This window comes from Ursus arctos, unplaced genomic scaffold (genome assembly GCF_023065955.2).
Source record: "Ursus arctos isolate Adak ecotype North America unplaced genomic scaffold, UrsArc2.0 scaffold_20, whole genome shotgun sequence".
Taxonomy (NCBI): Eukaryota; Metazoa; Chordata; class Mammalia; order Carnivora; family Ursidae; genus Ursus; species Ursus arctos.
The window spans coordinates 13,330,035-13,349,251 of record NW_026622875.1 but is presented as its reverse complement, the minus strand read 5'-3'; the positions used below and the strand labels follow the sequence as shown (position 1 = coordinate 13,349,251).

The 19,217-nt window shown below is 39.7% G+C and overlaps 1 protein-coding gene across 1 annotated transcript in view; it reads left to right on the top strand.

Annotated features, from left to right (window-relative positions):
* Positions 1-19,217, top strand: part of MED12L (mediator complex subunit 12L) — a 314,505-nt gene that overhangs the window by 81,047 nt on the left and 214,241 nt on the right. The window contains exons 12-16 of the mRNA XM_057315807.1: positions 10,085-10,216; positions 13,309-13,435; positions 15,577-15,791; positions 17,075-17,176; positions 18,044-18,220. Coding sequence (XP_057171790.1) covers positions 10,085-10,216; positions 13,309-13,435; positions 15,577-15,791; positions 17,075-17,176; positions 18,044-18,220 — 753 coding nt within the window. The remainder of the gene's footprint in view (positions 1-10,084; positions 10,217-13,308; positions 13,436-15,576; positions 15,792-17,074; positions 17,177-18,043; positions 18,221-19,217) is intronic.

The window sequence follows — 19,217 nt, the reverse complement described above, 5'->3', positions numbered from 1 at the left end:
ATTAAGTCTGGTGTTTTTGCTATTTTCAATAAGAGAGACCTGACGCTTTTCAAGGACTTTTGGAGGGAGTTATTTATCTCCATGAGATAATTTATCTCATGTATGATTTCTTTAAGATAAAAAGAAAGAGAGAGAGCGTGCATGTGCAGTCTGGGGGGTGGAGATGGGCAGAGGGAGAGGGAGAGAGAGAATCTTAAGCAGGCTCCACACCCAGCATGGAGCCCGGCACCAGGCTGGAGATCATAACTGGAGCCGAAATCAAGTCAAACACTTAACCTACTGAGGCACCCAGGTGCTGCCTCATGTATGATTTCTGTTATCATGCAATTCTGTCATTCTCAAAACTCTATTATTTGCATTTGTATTACTATTTAAATGTTGATGTAACTGGAGAATAGCAAGTTCATTTTTTGGCACGGTGCAAATTACTGACAATTTGTTGATTTATATACTCAGAGGAGTTGTTTTAATTTTGTTTTCTTATCTACCACCTTATCAGAACTCAGAGTTGTGCTATTTTTAACTGCAGCTTAGGAAAAAAAAAGTCCTTTCTGCTCTTATGGCATATGTTTTGTTTCTTAGATGTCCCAAGACTAGATGGGAGACTAGAAAACCTGCCCTTTTTCAAAAATCAGCCATCTTAAATATCTTTTGGAAGTGTACATAAGGAATCGATCATTCATATTTAGAAAGATTTTTCACAAGTGAATACTGTTTATATTTAAATATCATGTCTTCTGGGTTTGTGGTTAACAGTCTTAGTCTTACTGCTTTCGTGGTGCTTCTGTGTGTTAAGTGCTATTTTTGATCATGTACAAAGGCTTATGTTCTCTTAGCAGTTTAGACCACGTTTTAACTTAATGCAGTTCTTGAAATTCATCCAGATTTCCGTAATGTGCCTCAGGTTGCAAGCCATATAACTTGCTAATAACACTACTCTATATATTATCCCTTGTTATTTATTGGTGCTGTTATATGACTTTTAATCCAGATGTGACCATTTTGTTTAATGTTGACTAAGAGTGATTAATTACATTTATAAACATGTCCTGTTAGTCTCAGATTGAAAAGCTATTGAAGAGCCTTATTCAGTATCTCATCTCAAGTTCTTTTAGTTTGCTGTTGCTTACAGTAATGAGTCATTGGTTTTTCCCGTTCCCTTTTATGGTATTGTTTTATAATATAGGTAGTACACTAAGAAATTTCTTAAAATAGTGAACAGTGTCATGAAGTATCTTCTAATTTCTAGAGGAAGCCTGATCTCAGATGTAGTTGTCAATTGTTTTCCCTTCTTTGTTTGTTATAGACGGTGTGTGGTTTGTTTTATAGACCATTAGTTATTGAGTGATTGAATAAGAACTGAGTTAGGCTTAAATCTATCAGATGTAAGCCCACCCTTTCCAGGAAAGAAAAATGTGACAGATCTCCCTGATGATGAGGACCTTCACATTGGGGGTATCTTTATTATAGATGTAGATGGCACCATTAATGATTCTTTGCGACAGAGTTAACAATTATTTCAGTATTTTACCAGTGGGTGTGTCCAGAGTTCACGAGGGCAAATGAACCATGCTGTTACTGGAAGGACATTACTGATGTTTGAATTTTGTGTCCGTTGTCTTGTTCTCATTATAGCAATTATTTTTTGTGTGATTTAAAAAAAAAATATTTGTTGTAGTACAATGTTACTAAAATACAGTGCAGCATTATACAATGTTACTAGTTTGAGGTGTCTTGTGATTTTTATGCACCTAGGGTGGAATACATTTTTGATATCATGAAGTGCCCTTTAGGCCACAAATTGGACCCTTCTCCCACTCTTCTGCCTGGAATGGGGGCTCCTCCTGTGGAGCACGTAGCATGGATTGGACTCCTAGGTCAGTGACCTAGTAGCTTTGAGACATTTAGTGAGTTACTTAACCTTCAGGCCTCAGTTTGCCCAACAGTCATAGCACTGCAGTGAAGGCATTAGAGCAGGGCATACTGTAGAGCAAATGCTCATTACATACATGAGCAGTAAGCACTGTTCATTTCGGAACATAGCCTTTCGATATTTTCCTGGGCATTTATGTACCTATGTATGAACACAGGTCGGAGGACATAAATGGACTGCATTCTACAAAATATTCTGCACGGTTTTTTTCCCCCTCTCTGCTTAATATTGCCCATCACTTTTTGCTTGTTCTTGTTCTACTCATGGCGGTCAGCTCTTTTATTCTAATAAAGTCTTTTCGTTCTCTGGGTTGGTGGAGGAAGATAATCATTTTATGTAAGCTCTAGTAATGTTGCCATATCCTTTCAAATATTTACTCTTTCTTCCCATTGGCTAAGTCCTTCAGAATGATGCAAAGTAATAGTGTTGGGACCAGCATCCTTGACTCACCAAATTGGGAATGAGAATACATCTAGTACTTCACACTTAATCAGCTGTTAGATTGTCAGATACTTTTCCCTATTAAGTCAGTGCATGTGTGTTTTGGGGGAGGGGAATGAAATGTAAACTCCTCCCACCATTGACTACCCCCCATCTTACCTTGTTTTTGCGTTTGGTTTCATGTACTATAGTGTTGCTTTTATTCTATGATGAAAACTATCTATTGAGTCTCCTGTGTCCCAGACACTGTGGTAGATGCTGTATATAAAACCATGAAGAAGACAAATCCTTGACTTACACGGGCATCTGGTCTAGCAGGTATTAGAGGAGGAACGAAGTCTTTGGTAATTCATTTTCCGCATGTCTGTTTGGTTGTAAGTCTGGCTGGAACAGTGGGTGGCAGTGGCTGATGGGAGTGGGGCTTAGCAGCTTCCTGGGGTGTGTGTGAGCTGCTTGAGAGATTTCCATGGACCAGTGATGCTCCTTGTGCTTCCAGGGATCTTGATTCAGTGATGTTGGGAGCAGCAGAAAGAATGGGCTTTGGAATTAGGAATTAGGTCTCCTAGTTTTGCCACTTTAAATCTCTGTGCCCTTGGCCATCATAGCATCTGAACCTCAGTTTTCTTATCTGTCAAATGGAAATAGCAAGACCTCCTTCAGAGTTTGTTGTGGAGATTAGAGATGATGGGTGTGAAACACCCAGTGCCTGCTCGACAAATATTTTTAACTATTACTTCTGCTACTACCTGTGGTTGGAAATTTACAAGTGTTAATATTATTATTGCCATGATTACATGTTTTAATTTATGCCGTGGCTAGAATTCAGATTCTTGACCCCCTGGTTTGGTGCTTTTTCTCTGGCCATGGCTCAATTTCTCTGTTTCTGTCTGTCTCTTTCGTTTTTCTGTATCCTAGTTGCCTCTATGTGATTGCAGACTTGGGCTGCATGCCGTGGACTATTAAAGTCTGGCTTTCTGTGATGAGGGACCAATGTGAAAAGCCGCCTGTTACTGCTCCTGAAGGCTCCAGCTCTCCATTACAGTGTTTGAGATGATAAAGGGCTTTCCTTTCCTAGTTCTCAGAGTCGCGCCTCCACTTCTTAACGGATTATTTGAAACCACTAGCTGGAGATCGAGTAACCAGGAAGCCATGTTGTGAAAGATGCATATTACATGGAAGTAATATTCTGCACAAGAGAGCAGAATACTCCAATGTTGTAAGCATTAGGAGTGGAGGCAGAAGAGCCCAGGGAGGCTTGGAGCTCACACAAAGGCCATGGTATACTCAAGGAGGAGGGTCAAGATTACCTCCCCGGGTTCTTTTGAACACATAGTGTTGCTGTACTTAGTTTGTTTCCCAAGATTTATGTTGTGGCAAGAGTTTTATTAATTAGCTGAGTGATCTTGGACAAGCCATTTAACATCTCTATGCCTTGGGTTCCTTAATTGTAAAATGGCAATGATTACTCGCTCATAGGTAGTAAAGACTAAAATAATTCCTGAAACACATTTATTGCAATGTCGGACTGTAAATTGAGTAAGCACTCAATAAATGTTAATTATCCTTATTACCACCTGCAAATTTGCCATCATATCTTTATTAGTGATTTTGAGGGTGATTATAAGTCCATACTAAGTTATTTTATGTTTTAAATTTTCATTAAAAACGACTGGAAAGAGGGGCACCTGGGTGGCTCAGTCAGTTAAACATCTGACTCTTGATTTTGGCTCACATCATCATCTCAGGGTTGTGAGATCAAGCCCCATGCGGGGCTCTTCAGTCAGCACAGAGTCTGCTTGGGATTCTGTCCCTCTCCCTCTGCCCCCCCCCCCCCCCGCCCCTGACTTACATACGCACATGCTCACTCACTTGTGCTCTCAAATAAATCTTAAAAAAAAATGACTGAAAAGATTTACATTTAAGGTCAAGAACTTTGAGCTTCTAATTTTTGTTGTGTCTGCATTTGTGAGTTAATAAATGCTACGATTTTATTAATGACTAGAATAAGCAATACCTATTGCAGAAAACCTATTCTGAAAAATATTTTTGGTCAGATAGAAACAGTTTCATCTGGTCAGGCCTAGTCTCTTAGTATCCTAAATGTTTTACAAGATTGAGCATGGAGCAGCATACCTGAGGAGTACCTGATAGAGTGATTTTTTTTTTTTCTTGTGACCAAAGAATTGCCTCAAGTCTTCATTGCCTATCGAAGACCCCAATCCAGAGTGTAGCACTAAAGCTGAGAGGATGGGGTTCCCCTCCGTGAGTCCCCTGGAGCAGGAGGAAGAGCATTATCCCTAGAAGAAGTAGGGGTGCAGCTTCTGGAAGAAGGGAGGAGTGGTGGGCTGGCAGGGAGCTGACCTTGTCTGAGAGGGGAGAATGCTGTCGGAGGGGATTTGAGCCTTACTGGTAATCACGCGTCTTTGACTTCCCTTTTCCTTTGTTCAGTGGCAGGCCTCTCCAGTCTGCCTTCCTTATTTATACATCTTTAATTAGATACTGAAATATCACCATTTGTCTGCAGAAAAATAGAAATAAAAGTAAAACACCACAAAAATGCCTATAGTTCATTGCTGCAGGCAAATGCTCCTGCCTGTGAACTGTCCATAAGGACCTTTCTCTTCCTGTGAGTTCACCCTGTTTTCTCTGATTTGGTCCGTTATGAACCTCCTTCACATTTCAGAGGGAATCTGTCAGCTTCTCCGGCTAGAAAGGGGAGAGTGTTTTAGTATCATGCTTCACTGATGACTTGAACACTCCTGTCTTCTTACTTTCAGATAATTTCCTTAGTTTATGTTTTCAGAGATTGAATTATTGGAACAAATGATATGAAAATACACATATATATAGGTTTTATTTTTTAGCATGAATAGGAAGAAGGAGACAGAGGGAGAGGGGAAAAGTAGACTCTCCACTGAACAGGGAGCCTGACATGGGGCTCTATCCCAGGACCCCGGGATCATGACCTGAACTGAAGGCAGACACCCAACCAACTGAGCCACCCAGGTGCCCTAATATGAATATTTTTAAGACTCTTGTTAGGGATGCCTGGGTGGCTAAGTTGGTAGCGTCTGCCTTCGGCTCAGGTCCTGATCCCAGGGTCCTGGGATCAAGCCCTGCAATCGGGCTCCTTGCTCACGGGGGAGCCTGCTTCTCCCTCTGCCTGCTGCTCCCCCTGCCTGTGTGCTCTCTCTGACAAATAAATAAATAAGTCTTAAAAAAAAAAAAAAAGACTCTTGTTAGATAGTAGGAATTACATCCTGAAGAGAATTACCAATTTTTATTCCTACAAAATAGTATGTGAGACTCTCTATCTAGTGCCTAAAAGAGGGCCTGGCAAAGTAGGTATTCAAGATATACTTACTGATTACTAAGTAAATGAATTAATGAGGCTTCTATCTACTTCATGGTATTCTTTTTCAGTGTGGTATCGTTAAGCCTTTTCCCCAGATTTTTAACTGTATGTAGCCTTCCCGTATTTGCCACCTGACCAGTAGTCCTCTGCTCTTCTAAATCCTTGAACCACACCCATGTTTGCCACTTTTTTTTTTTTTTTTTAAAGAGTTTACTTATTAATTTGACAGAGTGAGAGAGCATAAGCAAGGGGAGTAGCAGGGAGAGGGAGAAACAGGTTTCCCACTGAGAGCCCCATGCGGGCCTTGATCCCAGGACTCCAGGATCATGACCTGAGCCAAAGGGAGACTGAGCCACCCAGGCACTCCTGTGTACCACTTTATGTGCTGGTTTAAAACTACTTTGAAGTAATTTCCTATTGCTGCCATAGCAAGTTACCAGAAATTTAATGGCTTAAAAACAACACAGATTTATTCTCTTTGCAGTTTTGGAGGTTATGATCTTACTGGGCTCTAATCAAGGTATCATTTCGGGCTGCATTCTTAGGGGGGTTCTAGGGGAGAATCCGTTTCCTCATGTTTCCCAGCTTCTGGAAGGCGCCTGCATTCCTTAGCTTGTGTCCCCTTGCTCCATCTCCAAAGTCATCAGCACAGCATCTTCCAGTCTCTCCCTGACCCTGGCTCCTGCTTCTCCTCTCATATCTCTTTGACTCTCAGCCACCCCTGTGATTGCATTGGTTCCACCCACTAATCCGGGATAATTCCCCCCTGTCCACATCCTGAATTTAATCACAGCCACAAAGTCCCTTTTGTCATTTAAGGTAATGTATTCCCATGTCCTGGCTTTAGCATGTGGACATTTTTAGGGGTGGGGACGTTATTCTATTTCCTACATATTCGTCTCTCCTCTTGTTCATCTCTCTCTTGAAATTTAACTCACTCTTCAAGATTTTTCCCAAAAGCCACTTTCTAAAAGGAAGCATCTGGTAGTTTCCTTCAGGCTTCTCTCTCGGCTCCTGTTAAATGTTGACTTTCTGAGATAATTTCATTTCTCTTTTTCCTTTCCATTTCATTTCCTTCATTTCCTTTTCTTTCCATTTCCAGATTATTTGTATACATGTATGTCTGTCCCACTTAATTACCATCTTGTTGAAGACATGGACTATAGTTTATATCTTGAACTCCTAAATTTCCTGAAATTTTTGCTTTGAAGTTATTATGTGTTAAATCATATTTACTAAATTTCACTTAACAAGTAATTATTGTTTTAAAGAAATGGAGCTTAATATTCTTAGAAATTTGTTTATAGGGTGAGAATGCATTTCAATTTACATATTTGAAATTATGATGTCGTGTTGACAGTTATTTGAATTAATTTGTAAGATAGCATCTGGTAGGCAAATGGGAACTATCCTCTAACTTTACAAGCATTGATTGATGCAGAGTAGTGGGGGAGGGGTGCAGGGATCTGTATGTGGGGGAGTGGGAGCCATCCATGGGTGTCTGTTTGTATGCACGTTGATCATGTCTAATTGGATATGTCCTGGAACTGGTACTTAGAGTGAAAAAAGCGGGATATCCTCGTGTTTGATAGTGGAAGCTGGAAGAGGCCTTTTGGTAAAAATAGCTTAAGATGTGAATCAAAACTTTGTAGTAACTAGTAGGGGTTGCAGGGGGAGTTCTCGTTGAACAATCATCTTGAAAAATATGCTGAAATTATAAAATTATAACTAAAAAATAATTTTTCAGTAATAAAGAACTGGTGAAGTATATTATGACCCAAATTTACAAATATGTAATTATTCATATTGCAGGGATAGTTTGCTTTCAAGTTGGTATCATGTGACCTGATTTTCCAATATGATTTCCTGAGAAGTTAGTAATAAAACATCTTTTGTAATATCTTACTGTTTCTTTTAAAATAGAGCAGAACTTATCTATTCCTGCATCCCCAGCACTCCAATAGCCTAAGGAAGGACTGGCATTATTTGACAGTCCATCTGATATTCCAAAAGGAGTGGACTTTGCACTGTTTGAATCTGGCCAGTACTGGAAAATATTTGTTGGTTGAAAATAGATTATGGGCATATAATTTCAATTATATGCCCATACAAGAAAATTGCTGTAATAAAATTTTATATTTTAATAAAAATTTAATCTTTCAGCGTTTTCCTTGGATTTTCTTAATACACTTATTTCCTAATAATTGCAAATTGAGAGCACAGCTATAGCAGGCAGACTGCAGGCCCTCCTGTCTTCAGGTTAAAATCTCAGATGTCTGTAAGCTGGGACTGATGGATGCTCATTGCCTATGAGATATGGAAGGTGCAGATAGCCAGACTTAATTATTTCCTCCTCCATGTTGTCAAAACGTCTTGTAGCTTTTTTTTTTTTTAACGTTTATTTTGTTTGTTTATTTTCTTTATTTATTTAAGTACTCTCTACACCCAACATGGGGCTTGAACTTATGACCCCAGGATCAAGAGTCTTCTCCAACTGAGCCAGCCAGGCACCCCACATCTTGTGGCTTTATGATTAGTTGTCTTTCTGCTTTTCTTTCTTGAAGGTGAACTTTCAGAGAACAGGGGCCAGGTCTTTTAAATTTTTGTTTCCTCAGTGCCTAGCAGGGGTACTTAATAAGTGCTTTTGGAAGTGAATTGACTCCTTCCTGGGGCTTATTTTCTAGCACATGACTTCAAACCAGTAGTCCTGTCTGGATGTGTTAAAAAGAACTGTTTTCCCTTATATGTGCTATTCTGTGTGCATCTTTAGGTCAAGAAGAGCCTATTACTTAAGTTGAGTGAGTCAGTTATTTATTCCTTTGTAGGCTGTTTTCATCTTATTTTAACGATGCAGAAGAAAATACAAACTTTGTAAATGTGGATATGATGCACATTACTGACTACATTAATTTATTAAAAACTAATGGTAGTATTTTTAGGGTAACTCCTTTTGTTCTCTATCATCTAAGTCGAAGCATGTGGTACTTCACTGAATTGACTTCTGTATTTTTACTTTTCTCTGGATTAGATTGAATCCAGGCAAACATTCCTTCTAGTCTGCTTTCTTTTTTAAATGTTATGTTCGATCTTTATATATTTTAATTGAGTTATTTCTCTTAATTTAAATTAAGAGACCAAAAGCTTTTGACGTCTGCCCTAGATAACATTTCTTTGTTTGAGTCAATATGTGTTTAAACAAATTTAGGGCAGGATGACTAAGAATCTTGGAACAAACTGATTTTCATGATCTAAATTGTTTGCTACAATCTACAAGCTGATTAGGGATTCTTATCCAAGGATTCTTGGATGTCTTCCCAGAGTCCATGAACTTTCTGAGAAGTTGTGCTAGATTTATGTGTGTATATCTGCATATTTTTCCTGGGAGTGTGTTTACAGTTACTATAATCTTCATTGAGCTTATGGATTCTAAAAAGTTAAGGACTCCTCACATAAATGCCAATACTGTGATTATCCAGTTCCGGCTTAGTGTCTATACAACTGGACAAATATTAAAAGCTAGCAATTGATGTCACATTGGTCGGCTTGGATCCTCTAAAGGGAAAGGTGAGGTTACATAAAAGGATGATTCCTCTTATGTCCTAACTCCTACCTGTCCCTAATTCATGTCACTGGGTTCCTGTGACCGTTCTTTGACCCCTCTGATCCTCAGTCTGTGGTGCCCATTTCTAGGCCATGGCAACCACAGTGCATAGTTCCGGTGACAGTGCTGAGCCCTGCATAGACCCAGGATATACTGTGCTCTGCTAACTGTGTCTGCTTTTAACTTCTGTTTCTTTCTGATGCTTGGTTGTCATTTTTCATGTTTGTTGTTTGTAATGCAGTGAGTCTTTGGTCAGCATTGCGGCGTCCCCTCCAGGTCTTGTTGGAGTGGGTGACCTGATGACCTGGCATGTTAGGATTAGGTAGTAAGTGAGGCTCTGAGAGGGAGGGGGTCAACAGTGGAGTGAGTGCTTGGGGTTGGTAACAGCTCTTCCGGATATTCAGTGGTCAGTTTCCTCTTCTCTTGTGGCTTTTGGTGTTGAATTCTGGAGGGTCAGTGGGGCTGGGTGATGATTCTGTGTCAATGAAGGCATATGCAAGGAGACTCTAATTCCCTTGAAATTGTCACAGATTGAGCTGTTCTAGGAAGTGATTTGCTTCCTTGTCATTAAAATGTTGCTCTTCATACTTCAATTAGGAAGGATTTGGGAGTGTTTTCTAAAATGACTATAATAAAACGTAAGAAAGCTTAACTAAAGAAAGCTTTAAAAGCACTTAAAGTTCCATTGTTTGTTTCCTGTCATTGGGTGAATGCCTCACTTGACATGGCTGGTCCCCCTTTCTCTTGACCGTAGGTCGCCCCCAATGACGAAGCCGTGGTGACACTGCTGTGTGAGTGGGCAGTGAGCTGCAAACGGTCGGGCAAGCACAGGGCCATGGCTGTGGCAAAGCTCCTGGAGAAGAGGCAGGCGGAAATCGAGGCAGAGGTAGGATCAGTTTTCTTTCTGCTATTGGAATGCCATCATTTAAAAATAACTGTTTTGGAGAGGATTCTTTTTTCTTAGTTGTTAACGCTATTTTTTTTTTTTTTTTTTCTCCAAGGGAAAAAGGGAGCATGTACAAATTCACATAAGGGCTACATACAGGATCTGTCTCAGTTGATGAAGCCAATAATTTATATTCTGGACTAATTTAAAATTGTATCTTTTAAAATAAAACTTTAATGGCGGATTATTTATTTATTTAATTTAATTTAATTTAATTTTTAAAGAAATATTTTATTTATTTACTTGACAGCACAAGCAGCAGGGAACAGCAGGTAAAGGGGGAAGCAGGCTCCCCGGTGAGCAAGGAGCCCTATGCGGTACTTGATTCCAGGACCCTGGGGTCATGACCTGAGTCAGAGGCAGACGCTTAACTGACTGAGCCACCCAGGCACCCCTAACATCTGATTTAGAACAAAGACCTCTCCCTATATGAGGTTGAGACAGGCATGCACATATATATGTTTTGTATTATGTACCTTGATGTATGTATGTATATATATATATATATATATACACACACACACACACGGAAATGTATATAATATACACCAACTTTTTGAATTTTAAAGCTACAGAATACTTTAGTGGATCTGGAAATATTTTCTTGAGGCAGTTCTGATTTTGAGATCACAGATACCAATTTGTATTAGTTTTGAGACTGTATTCTGGCCCCAGAGAGAGCATTTAAAGCTTCAGAAATGGATTTTAAAGGAAAGAAAAACAAAGCTAACTTGATCAACGTGAACATTTGTTGAAGGGAAGATTTTTAAGCTAGCGCCCTTATCTGCCAGTAACATCCGGAGGGCTGGCCAGGAGGAAGGCTGTGTGTGATGTGAGTGGCCCGCCCTCTCACCCTCAGCCAGACCGTGCAGGGCCCCCTCCCCTCTGCTCCCTCGCTCATCTGCCACTTGCTCCTCACAGCAGCCACAGCAGTCTTTTCAAACTGGAAGCAGATCATGTTGTCCCCTTACTCAGACTCCTGATGGCTCTTTGCTGTGTCCCCAGAGTCTCTGTATGGCCTCCCTGGCCTGCCTTTCCCTCCTTGTCTCAGTATTTGTCCCCTGGGTCACAGCCGCAGCCGCCGTGGCCCTCCTGTGCCTCTAGCACACCAAACCAACTTCTGCCTTGGGACCTTGGGCTTGCTGTTCCTTCTGGCTGGCACAGTGCTCCCCAGTCTTCACACGACCAGTTCCTTTCTGCCATTCCCAGTTTAGGAAGTGTGGCTTTCTAGCTTTCCTAGCTCAACGTGTGTCACCTCCTCGGGAAGGTGCTCCATCACCCACCCTGCAGGCTCTTCTTTACAGCAGTCTGTTGTACTGTCCTCATTGGCTTCTTACTTAATGCCTGCCTACTGCCCTCTAGAACGTAAGCTTGACAGTGGGGACCTTGCCCACCCTGTTCAATGTTGTGTCTTTGGCACCAGAATAGTGTTCAGTGCATAGTTGATGCTCAGAAAATGTTGTATGAGTGGATGAGAACTTAGCTGTTCTCTTACCGATAATACTCTTTCCCGTCAAGCTCTTAAAAAATGAAATAAGAAGAATACATCCATAGACATCTCTCTCCTCCCGTTGGGAAAGTAGTATTCACCAAATAAAAAGGGTCACATTGTTCCAGTTGGGGCTTGAAGATACTGGGTTAAGTAAGGTGTGAAACACAAGACCCATTTTGCAATGTGCAGATTAGGAAAGGTGTTTCATTGCTTTTTTCCCCTATGAATAGACAGACTATTTTGTGAATTGCCGTGGTTAAACTTTCGTAACTGAAGTTAAATTTCTCAAATTTAGTTGCACTTTCTGGGTTGTTGTGTCTCATGAGCATCCCTTCTTCCAGTGTGTTCTAGAAACACACACTTTCAGAAGAGGCTTACACAGCTGACTTTGTAATTTTAATAGGTGCAAATGTATCCACTTCTAAAAAATATATTCTCTCAGAGGTGGTTAAGATAATTGATTGCTATCGAATGTCACCATTTTCAAAATTTGACCTTTGTAAAGAGAGGATGGATTAGGGAGGTAGTATCTTAATGTAATAATGAATATATTACTATGAAAGAAAAGATGTTGAAAAATGGGAAGGTCAAAGGGATATGAAAAAGAATAGAAAACAGGGTTCCGATTGCTTTTGAACTATATCTTTTCTGGTCTTCTAGTAAGTTCTGTCTTGAATGCAGAAGGTAAGCAGCTTCTCTAGATCTATGTTTCATCAACTGTGCAGATGCCACAGGTTCTAAGAGATCTTAACTGGTGAAATGTGATGAGTGAAAGAATCTTATCAGAGGAATTATGTTCGCTTTCTCATTTGACACCACACTTCCCAACACTCCCTGCTCACACTTGTAAATACACTAACCTAGCAAGAACAAACACAGAAAAATCAAACTCAATAATAATATGTCCGGGGGCGCCTGGGTGGCTCAGTCGTTAAGTGTCTGCCTTTGGCTCAGGTCATGATCCCAGCGTTCTGGACCCGAGCGCCGCATCGGGCTCCCTGCTCAGCTGGAAGCCTGCTTCTCCGTCTCCCACTCCCCCTGCTTGTGTTCCCTCTCTTGCTGCCTCTCTCTCTGTCAAATAAATAAATAAATAAAATCTTAAAAAAAAAAAATGCCAGAAAGCTTCTCAGGGGAAGTATATATAGTTAAGCATGAGCTATTTAAAAATGAAGACAACTTGAAATTATTTTTTAGCAATTTTTGCATAGGGATAATGAGTAGTTTATTGTACTATGCGGTATATTCAGTGGATAGTTATACCATGTGGTACAGTTTATAATTCACTTGAATAATGTTTTTCATGGGTGTCCTTTGAAATCATTTGAATTGTTCTGGGGTAGTTAACATTCAGAACATTCAGAACATTCAGAAATTATATTTACCTACGATGCATAGCCCTCAAATAAGTACAGAAATCTCAATTAATTTTGCATGTTTTTTTCTGAGAATTTAAATGTTAATAAAAAACTACCAAATTCATGACCCATTGTGGCTACATTGCCCTCTGTAATTAACTGTGCTTGTTTATTTTTAATCTTAGAGATGTGGTGAATCAGAGGTGTTAGATGAGAAGGAGTCCATTTCTTCAGCCTCTCTTGCTGGATCTAGTTTGCCTGTTTTCCAGAATGTTCTACTAAGGTTTTTAGATACACAGGCCCCCTCATTATGTAAGTAAAGTTCTTTCCTTCTAGATCTTAAATAAGAGATTGGAGCTAATTCTTCTTCTTTTTCTTTCTTACTTGCATCTTAATCAAGAATTCTTGGTGTTGAATATAATGTATATTTTACTGAGCAAAGTTTTGTTGCATGTTTTTAATGGAGATTTCTATGCAATTTTAAAATTAGGTGAGCTGCAGAGACTGTTCTTACCAAAACAGAGGAGCCAAGGTCCTCTGATGTTTCACTGTCTAATCACTATTGTGATTAGGAACTTTCTCTTTTTGCACTGTTTTCAAAATTTCTCATTTTCTAACTCCTGATAAGAAAAGGGGGAAAAGTCAAAAGTCAGATAAAAGTACTTTATAACCAGGTCCTTGATGTAAGGAGATAATTTGTGCAGATGGCTAGCTGCTTGCCTACACTCTGAGATGTTCTGTCATCTCCTATTTTGTCGTCTTTTATTCTGTTGTTTGTGGGGAGGATTTGGGATTATAAGCGCAGTGGATTTATACTGTAAATGGACACTTAAATTCATTTGTGTGTGCTCAGTGGTCTTGAGGCTTTATTCTGAGGCTTTCATGTGACAAAGTACAGCAGGGTGAGTCTTCAGGTAGATAGTGCTGAAACAACAGAAAAATGGCATAAAGTGAAAAGTGATAGAAAGGGGGAGAAAATGCATGGAGGGGGCAGGAGGGACAGGTTTGTTGTGAAGAAGGAGGCAAAGCAGCAGGAAATAGTACTGCTTCTGATTCCTCTGAGAAGACCCTTGTTTTGGGTTGAATGATGCTTGTGGGTGAGGTTCTTTAAGTGACTTGGTGGCTGTTCTGGGCTCGGGAGAGAGCAAGAGCCGGAGCCACACCGGTGGTTGCAAGGTAGGCAGCTATAGCGAAACATGGAGGAGGAAGCAGAAAAATGCAGGACAGACGAGATCCTAGAGAGTACAAAGTAGATGATCAGGAGTGGACGTTAGCTGCCCTCACTTCTCTTGTATTTCTGGGGGAGATGGCTATGCAGTAGCCCTTTGTTTCCCTCCCTGCGTCCCCACTCCTGTTTGTTCTTCCTCCTCCATGCCCCTGCTTGTTCTGGCTGCCACTCCCTGCTGCCAGAGAGAGCTGTGCTGGGCCGCTGTGCAGATGCTGTGGGCCCCTGACTCTGGTGGGGGACGATGCAGACGCTAAGGCTTACCTGTTAAGGAACGCACTTGCCGTTCCCTGGATCCATCTGTGTGCCTCCGTGGCCGTTGGTGAGCGTGATGGAGCAGGGCCCCAGCTTTGAAGGGTTGCTCTTAACATTTTTTAACCTCTTTCAAGGGTACAAAGTTTCAGAGTGCAGCTGCAGTGTTAAAAATTGTAACGTGAGTTAAATAGACTGGCCATGAACTGAGAGAGACTGGGGAGCTCCATCTTTGTGCCTTTTTGAATTACAGCTTCCCTCTTTTTAGTGGATCCCATGTACTTGTCTTTTCAAGTACTTTTGGAATTTTTTTATTGTGACGTGTCCCTTGAAAGGTACACACACATACATCACAAATACACAGATACTCTCAAGCTATGAAAACAGTCACGAGCTGTTTTAATAGTAAAACCAGAGGAGAGCAGTTTGGCTCTTTTTTCTTCCCCCCTTACCTGAAATTTTGTGTGTTTCTGTTATTACTTAAGGGGTTACTCATTTGCCGGGGACTGCTATCTTTAAACTTGAAATTGTGCTTAGCATACTGGATACTATTTTTCAAGTACAGAGGGGCAGTCAAAACCCCTGTGCCTGCTCTGCACAAAATGCTTGGCATCTCATAGTACATTTTCCAATAACAAATATTGTGTAAAAAAAATATATGAAAATGTTCTTAAGCCTTCGTCTTTTTTTTTTCCTTAAGATTTGCTTTTAAAAAAAATTTATTCGAGAGAGAAAGAGAGAGAGAGAGTGGGGAGGTGGTGGGGGGAGGGCAGGGAAGAAGCAGACCCTCCCTGCTTCCCCCGCTGAGCAGGGAGCCCAATGTGGGCTCGATCCCAGGATGCTGAGAGCATGACCTGGGCTGAAGGTGGACACTTAACCCACTGAGCCACCCAGGCACCCCTTGTTAAACCTTTCTATTTGGTGTTTTTTTCCTACCATGTTAAGGGGACTGAATTGTTGATTCGTTTCTCCATAGCGGATCCAAATAGTGAATGTGAGAAGGTGGAATTTGTGAATCTGGTGCTGCTTTTCTGTGAGTTCATCCGACATGATGTCTTCTCTCATGATGCATACATGTGCACCCTCATATCTCGAGGAGACTTATCCGTCACCGCCTCAACCCGACCGCGGTCGCCGGCTGGAGAAAATGTGGATGAACACTACCCAAAGGACCATGACATGAAAATGGAGGTATGGCCCTGGGAGTGGTTCCCCAGCCCTGAAACAACACTCAGCTGGGAAACCACTTGGAGCAGATTATTTGGTGGTGGAAGGGTGATCACATTTTAATTGTATTCTCCTGTTATAGAACTCATTTATCTCTACTCCTCACTTATGAAAAATATATGGAATATATACATTCCAGAATTTTCTTTTGGACACTCTAAAATTAATGAAAAGATTTGATAGCCCATAACATTTTTTACTCTATAGGAATTATATGCTTCCAATTTTATGTATTTCTAATTTCCAGTTTTTCTTTAATGCTCTGCCTTAAAATCAGACTGATTTTGGCCTAAAATCTTGTTCTAAGGAACATCTTTCCCCCAATTCATCCATTGCTTCTGTTGTTCCTACGAAGTGAGAAATCCTGTTTTGATCATAACACATAATATTTTCATTTCAATTAATTAAAAACGGTCAAATGTTGTGGAATTGTTTTCAACAAATTATTTTATACTGTGAGTATGACTTTATAATTTTCTGCCAATTTCTGGTGTTTTGGACATTGTTCCAGATACTTAAAGAAGTTTTCAAGGCAGAAAGCATGGAGGTGGTAGAGGGAAAGAGTGGAAAATGGTGAGAGATTGTGGCAGTTCCTTAAAATCAAGCCTAATGATGGTTCTGTGAGAGCTTAAGCATACACTGTGATAATATTTTTAAAACACTGGTTATCCTTGTAATTAAAAGACCTGGCATTAGAATTACATGTGTGGATTCATAGTTTCTATTCTTAAGATTTGGTGATCAAATGGTACAGGAATTTAAAAAATTATTTCCTTAATGTAAATACTGTTGTTTCCAAATTTGCCCACAGTAGAAGTTATAAAAGTCTAAAAACTAAAGTTACTTTACCTGTTTATGCTTCTTTTATGTTTCTGTTTCTTCCTTTCTGTTCTTGGATATCGAGGTATCTTAAATCTTGGGTATAGTTTCAGATTTTTCTAAGAAAATTTGGTGAGCAAGTGTCTGGGAATAGCCTGCAGGAGGGACATTATGGCCAGTTTGATGTTTTAAGTTTGTGGGCTCTTTCCTTTAAGTATCATGAAAGTTAAATCTCATGAAGATAAAGAATGTGATTTTGCAAAGCAAGTTCATGTCTTAAAACTTCCTTCTCTTTTTTTGGGAAAAATTGATACTAGGGAGAGAAAAGACCTGGGGTGGTTAAAAACATCACTGTCATATTTTAGCTTCAGTTTTTTTAATGAACTACACAATTTACAGTGTCACTTTCTTTCTCTGACAATTATCAGGAACAGACTATAATGGCACATATGGGCATTGACTCAGGAACTAATATTTTTGATGAAGTAGACAAGAATGACTTTAAAACTGACTTTGGTTCGGAATTTCCAGTAGGTTCAACGTTCAAATTCTTATTGCCTATTAACCCCTCTTCCCCACCCCTATCCCAGCTTGTCTCCGTCCTTCTGTTCCTTGCCCTGTATACTGGAATGACTTGTGTACCTGTGATGTAAATGTGATCCTACCATATTCCTTTCTAGGGTACAGTCACTCATCTTGTGCAATTGTCTCATTTCATGTCATCCTTAGTTTTGGTTGCATTGCCTCCTTTGTTGATTAGGACACTCCTGTCCTCCTAGTTAACTGTGACTCTTTTGTTCATTTTGAGACCCTCATCTCAGGAATACGTGTATAGTTTCATCATGACAGTCCATGTTGATTTGCTATGTATGTGTTCAGTTTTTAAATTATAGCCTGCCTCTGGACTTGTTATACTACTTCTACTTTATCTTCATGTCATTATAGTATTTTCTTCCTTATGGATCTCAGTGAGGTGCTTTATAAAAAACATACTGTTTGGGGTACTAAAACTTTTCTGTTACTCATTAGTTTTATTAATTATTTCTGTGTGTATGTTTTAGTGGGAAATGTAGCCCTATGAGGAAACACTTAACTTATGAGTCTGATGTTGTCTCTGGTCCTCTGGGAAGTGTAGCTTTGTACAGTTCTTACATGTGTGGTTGTCATTTTCTCCTCTTCAAAATGGGAGATAATGTTGGTAGTTTCCTACTAATCTGAATATGACTTTTGTGGAAATTAACACAATTTCTTTATTTTCTTTATATATTTTCTCAGTGTTTAAAGAAGGAAGAGAGAGTGTAGGAGTGTCTTGTGTGTTTGGAGTTCTGGTATGTCACGGTGTTTTGGTGTTGTTCTCTCTCATTTACAATCTCCAACATCTGTTTTACATGACTTAGATTTTTTCTCCCATGCCTGGAGAGTCCTGTGAGAATGCCAACCCTTCCTTGGGCAGAAGAATGTCTGTTAATGGTGAGAAGTTGCTTAAGAGAGAAAAACCCAGGGAGCTAATTTTTCCATCTAATTATGACCTCCTGCGACATCTGCAGTATGCAACACATTTTCCCATACCTCTGGTAAGTCACGGCTTCAATCAGTTGAGAACCTGATTGTTTCATTATAGAATCATTAACTGTCGACTATTCTACTTGCCTGAGTAATAAATACGGAAACAGGTGAGTTTTTCCATTTACTGCTTCTTTTATGATACTTAGGATCGCATATGTACAGTTGTAGTTCAAATTTGTGATGTGATACTACTGGCTAACGAGAATTAGTGGAATTTTCTAGATTAGTATCCGTTTATCAAGAGCATTTGCATGACTGCAAATGACGTCTAAATGTGCTTTCCCACTTCATTTGAAGCTCATTTACTGAGTAGCTTTTATGTCCCCTGTACTGTGGTAGGTGCTTGGTATTACACAGATGAATGAGAATTTTGGGACACAGGAAAGGTGAATAAGATAGGAGAGTGACAAATGTGAAATGATACGCAATAAATACATGCAGTAATTGAGTAAAAACCCAAGTGCCCACTGGAAGGTGAACCGTTTGACATTCCTGGGTCTCTTCCACTCTCAAAGAATAAATATTGGAGGGGAGAGAGAGATCTGATTGAGAAGTTGGTTAAGGCTTCATAGAGGAAGTTGTATATGACATGGACTTGGATTAGTCTGATGAATTTAAGAGTTGAACAGCATATGAGAAATACTTACCAGGAAATTTAGTGTTTAACTCATAGCAAGTGACGTGCTTTTTAACTAAAGGGAAACAAGATTGGTTTTTTGATATTAACGAAAATTGGGCCAAAATCTGTAAATGTGTTTATATTTTTAGGTTTACTTTTTTTCCAGGAATTTTAAGAGAAATTTTAATGAGCTTTTTTTTTTTTTTTTTTTTGCACACTATTATTACTATTTAAACAGTGTAATTGTGAGGTGTACATATAGTGTTATCTCCTGGATATCTTGAGTTTTGCTCTGCAAACTAAATATTTTCTTAATTTTAAAATTTTTTTGTTGTTTTGGAACTTTCAAAATCACTACAGCCATGTATTTTTTATTACAATTAAGA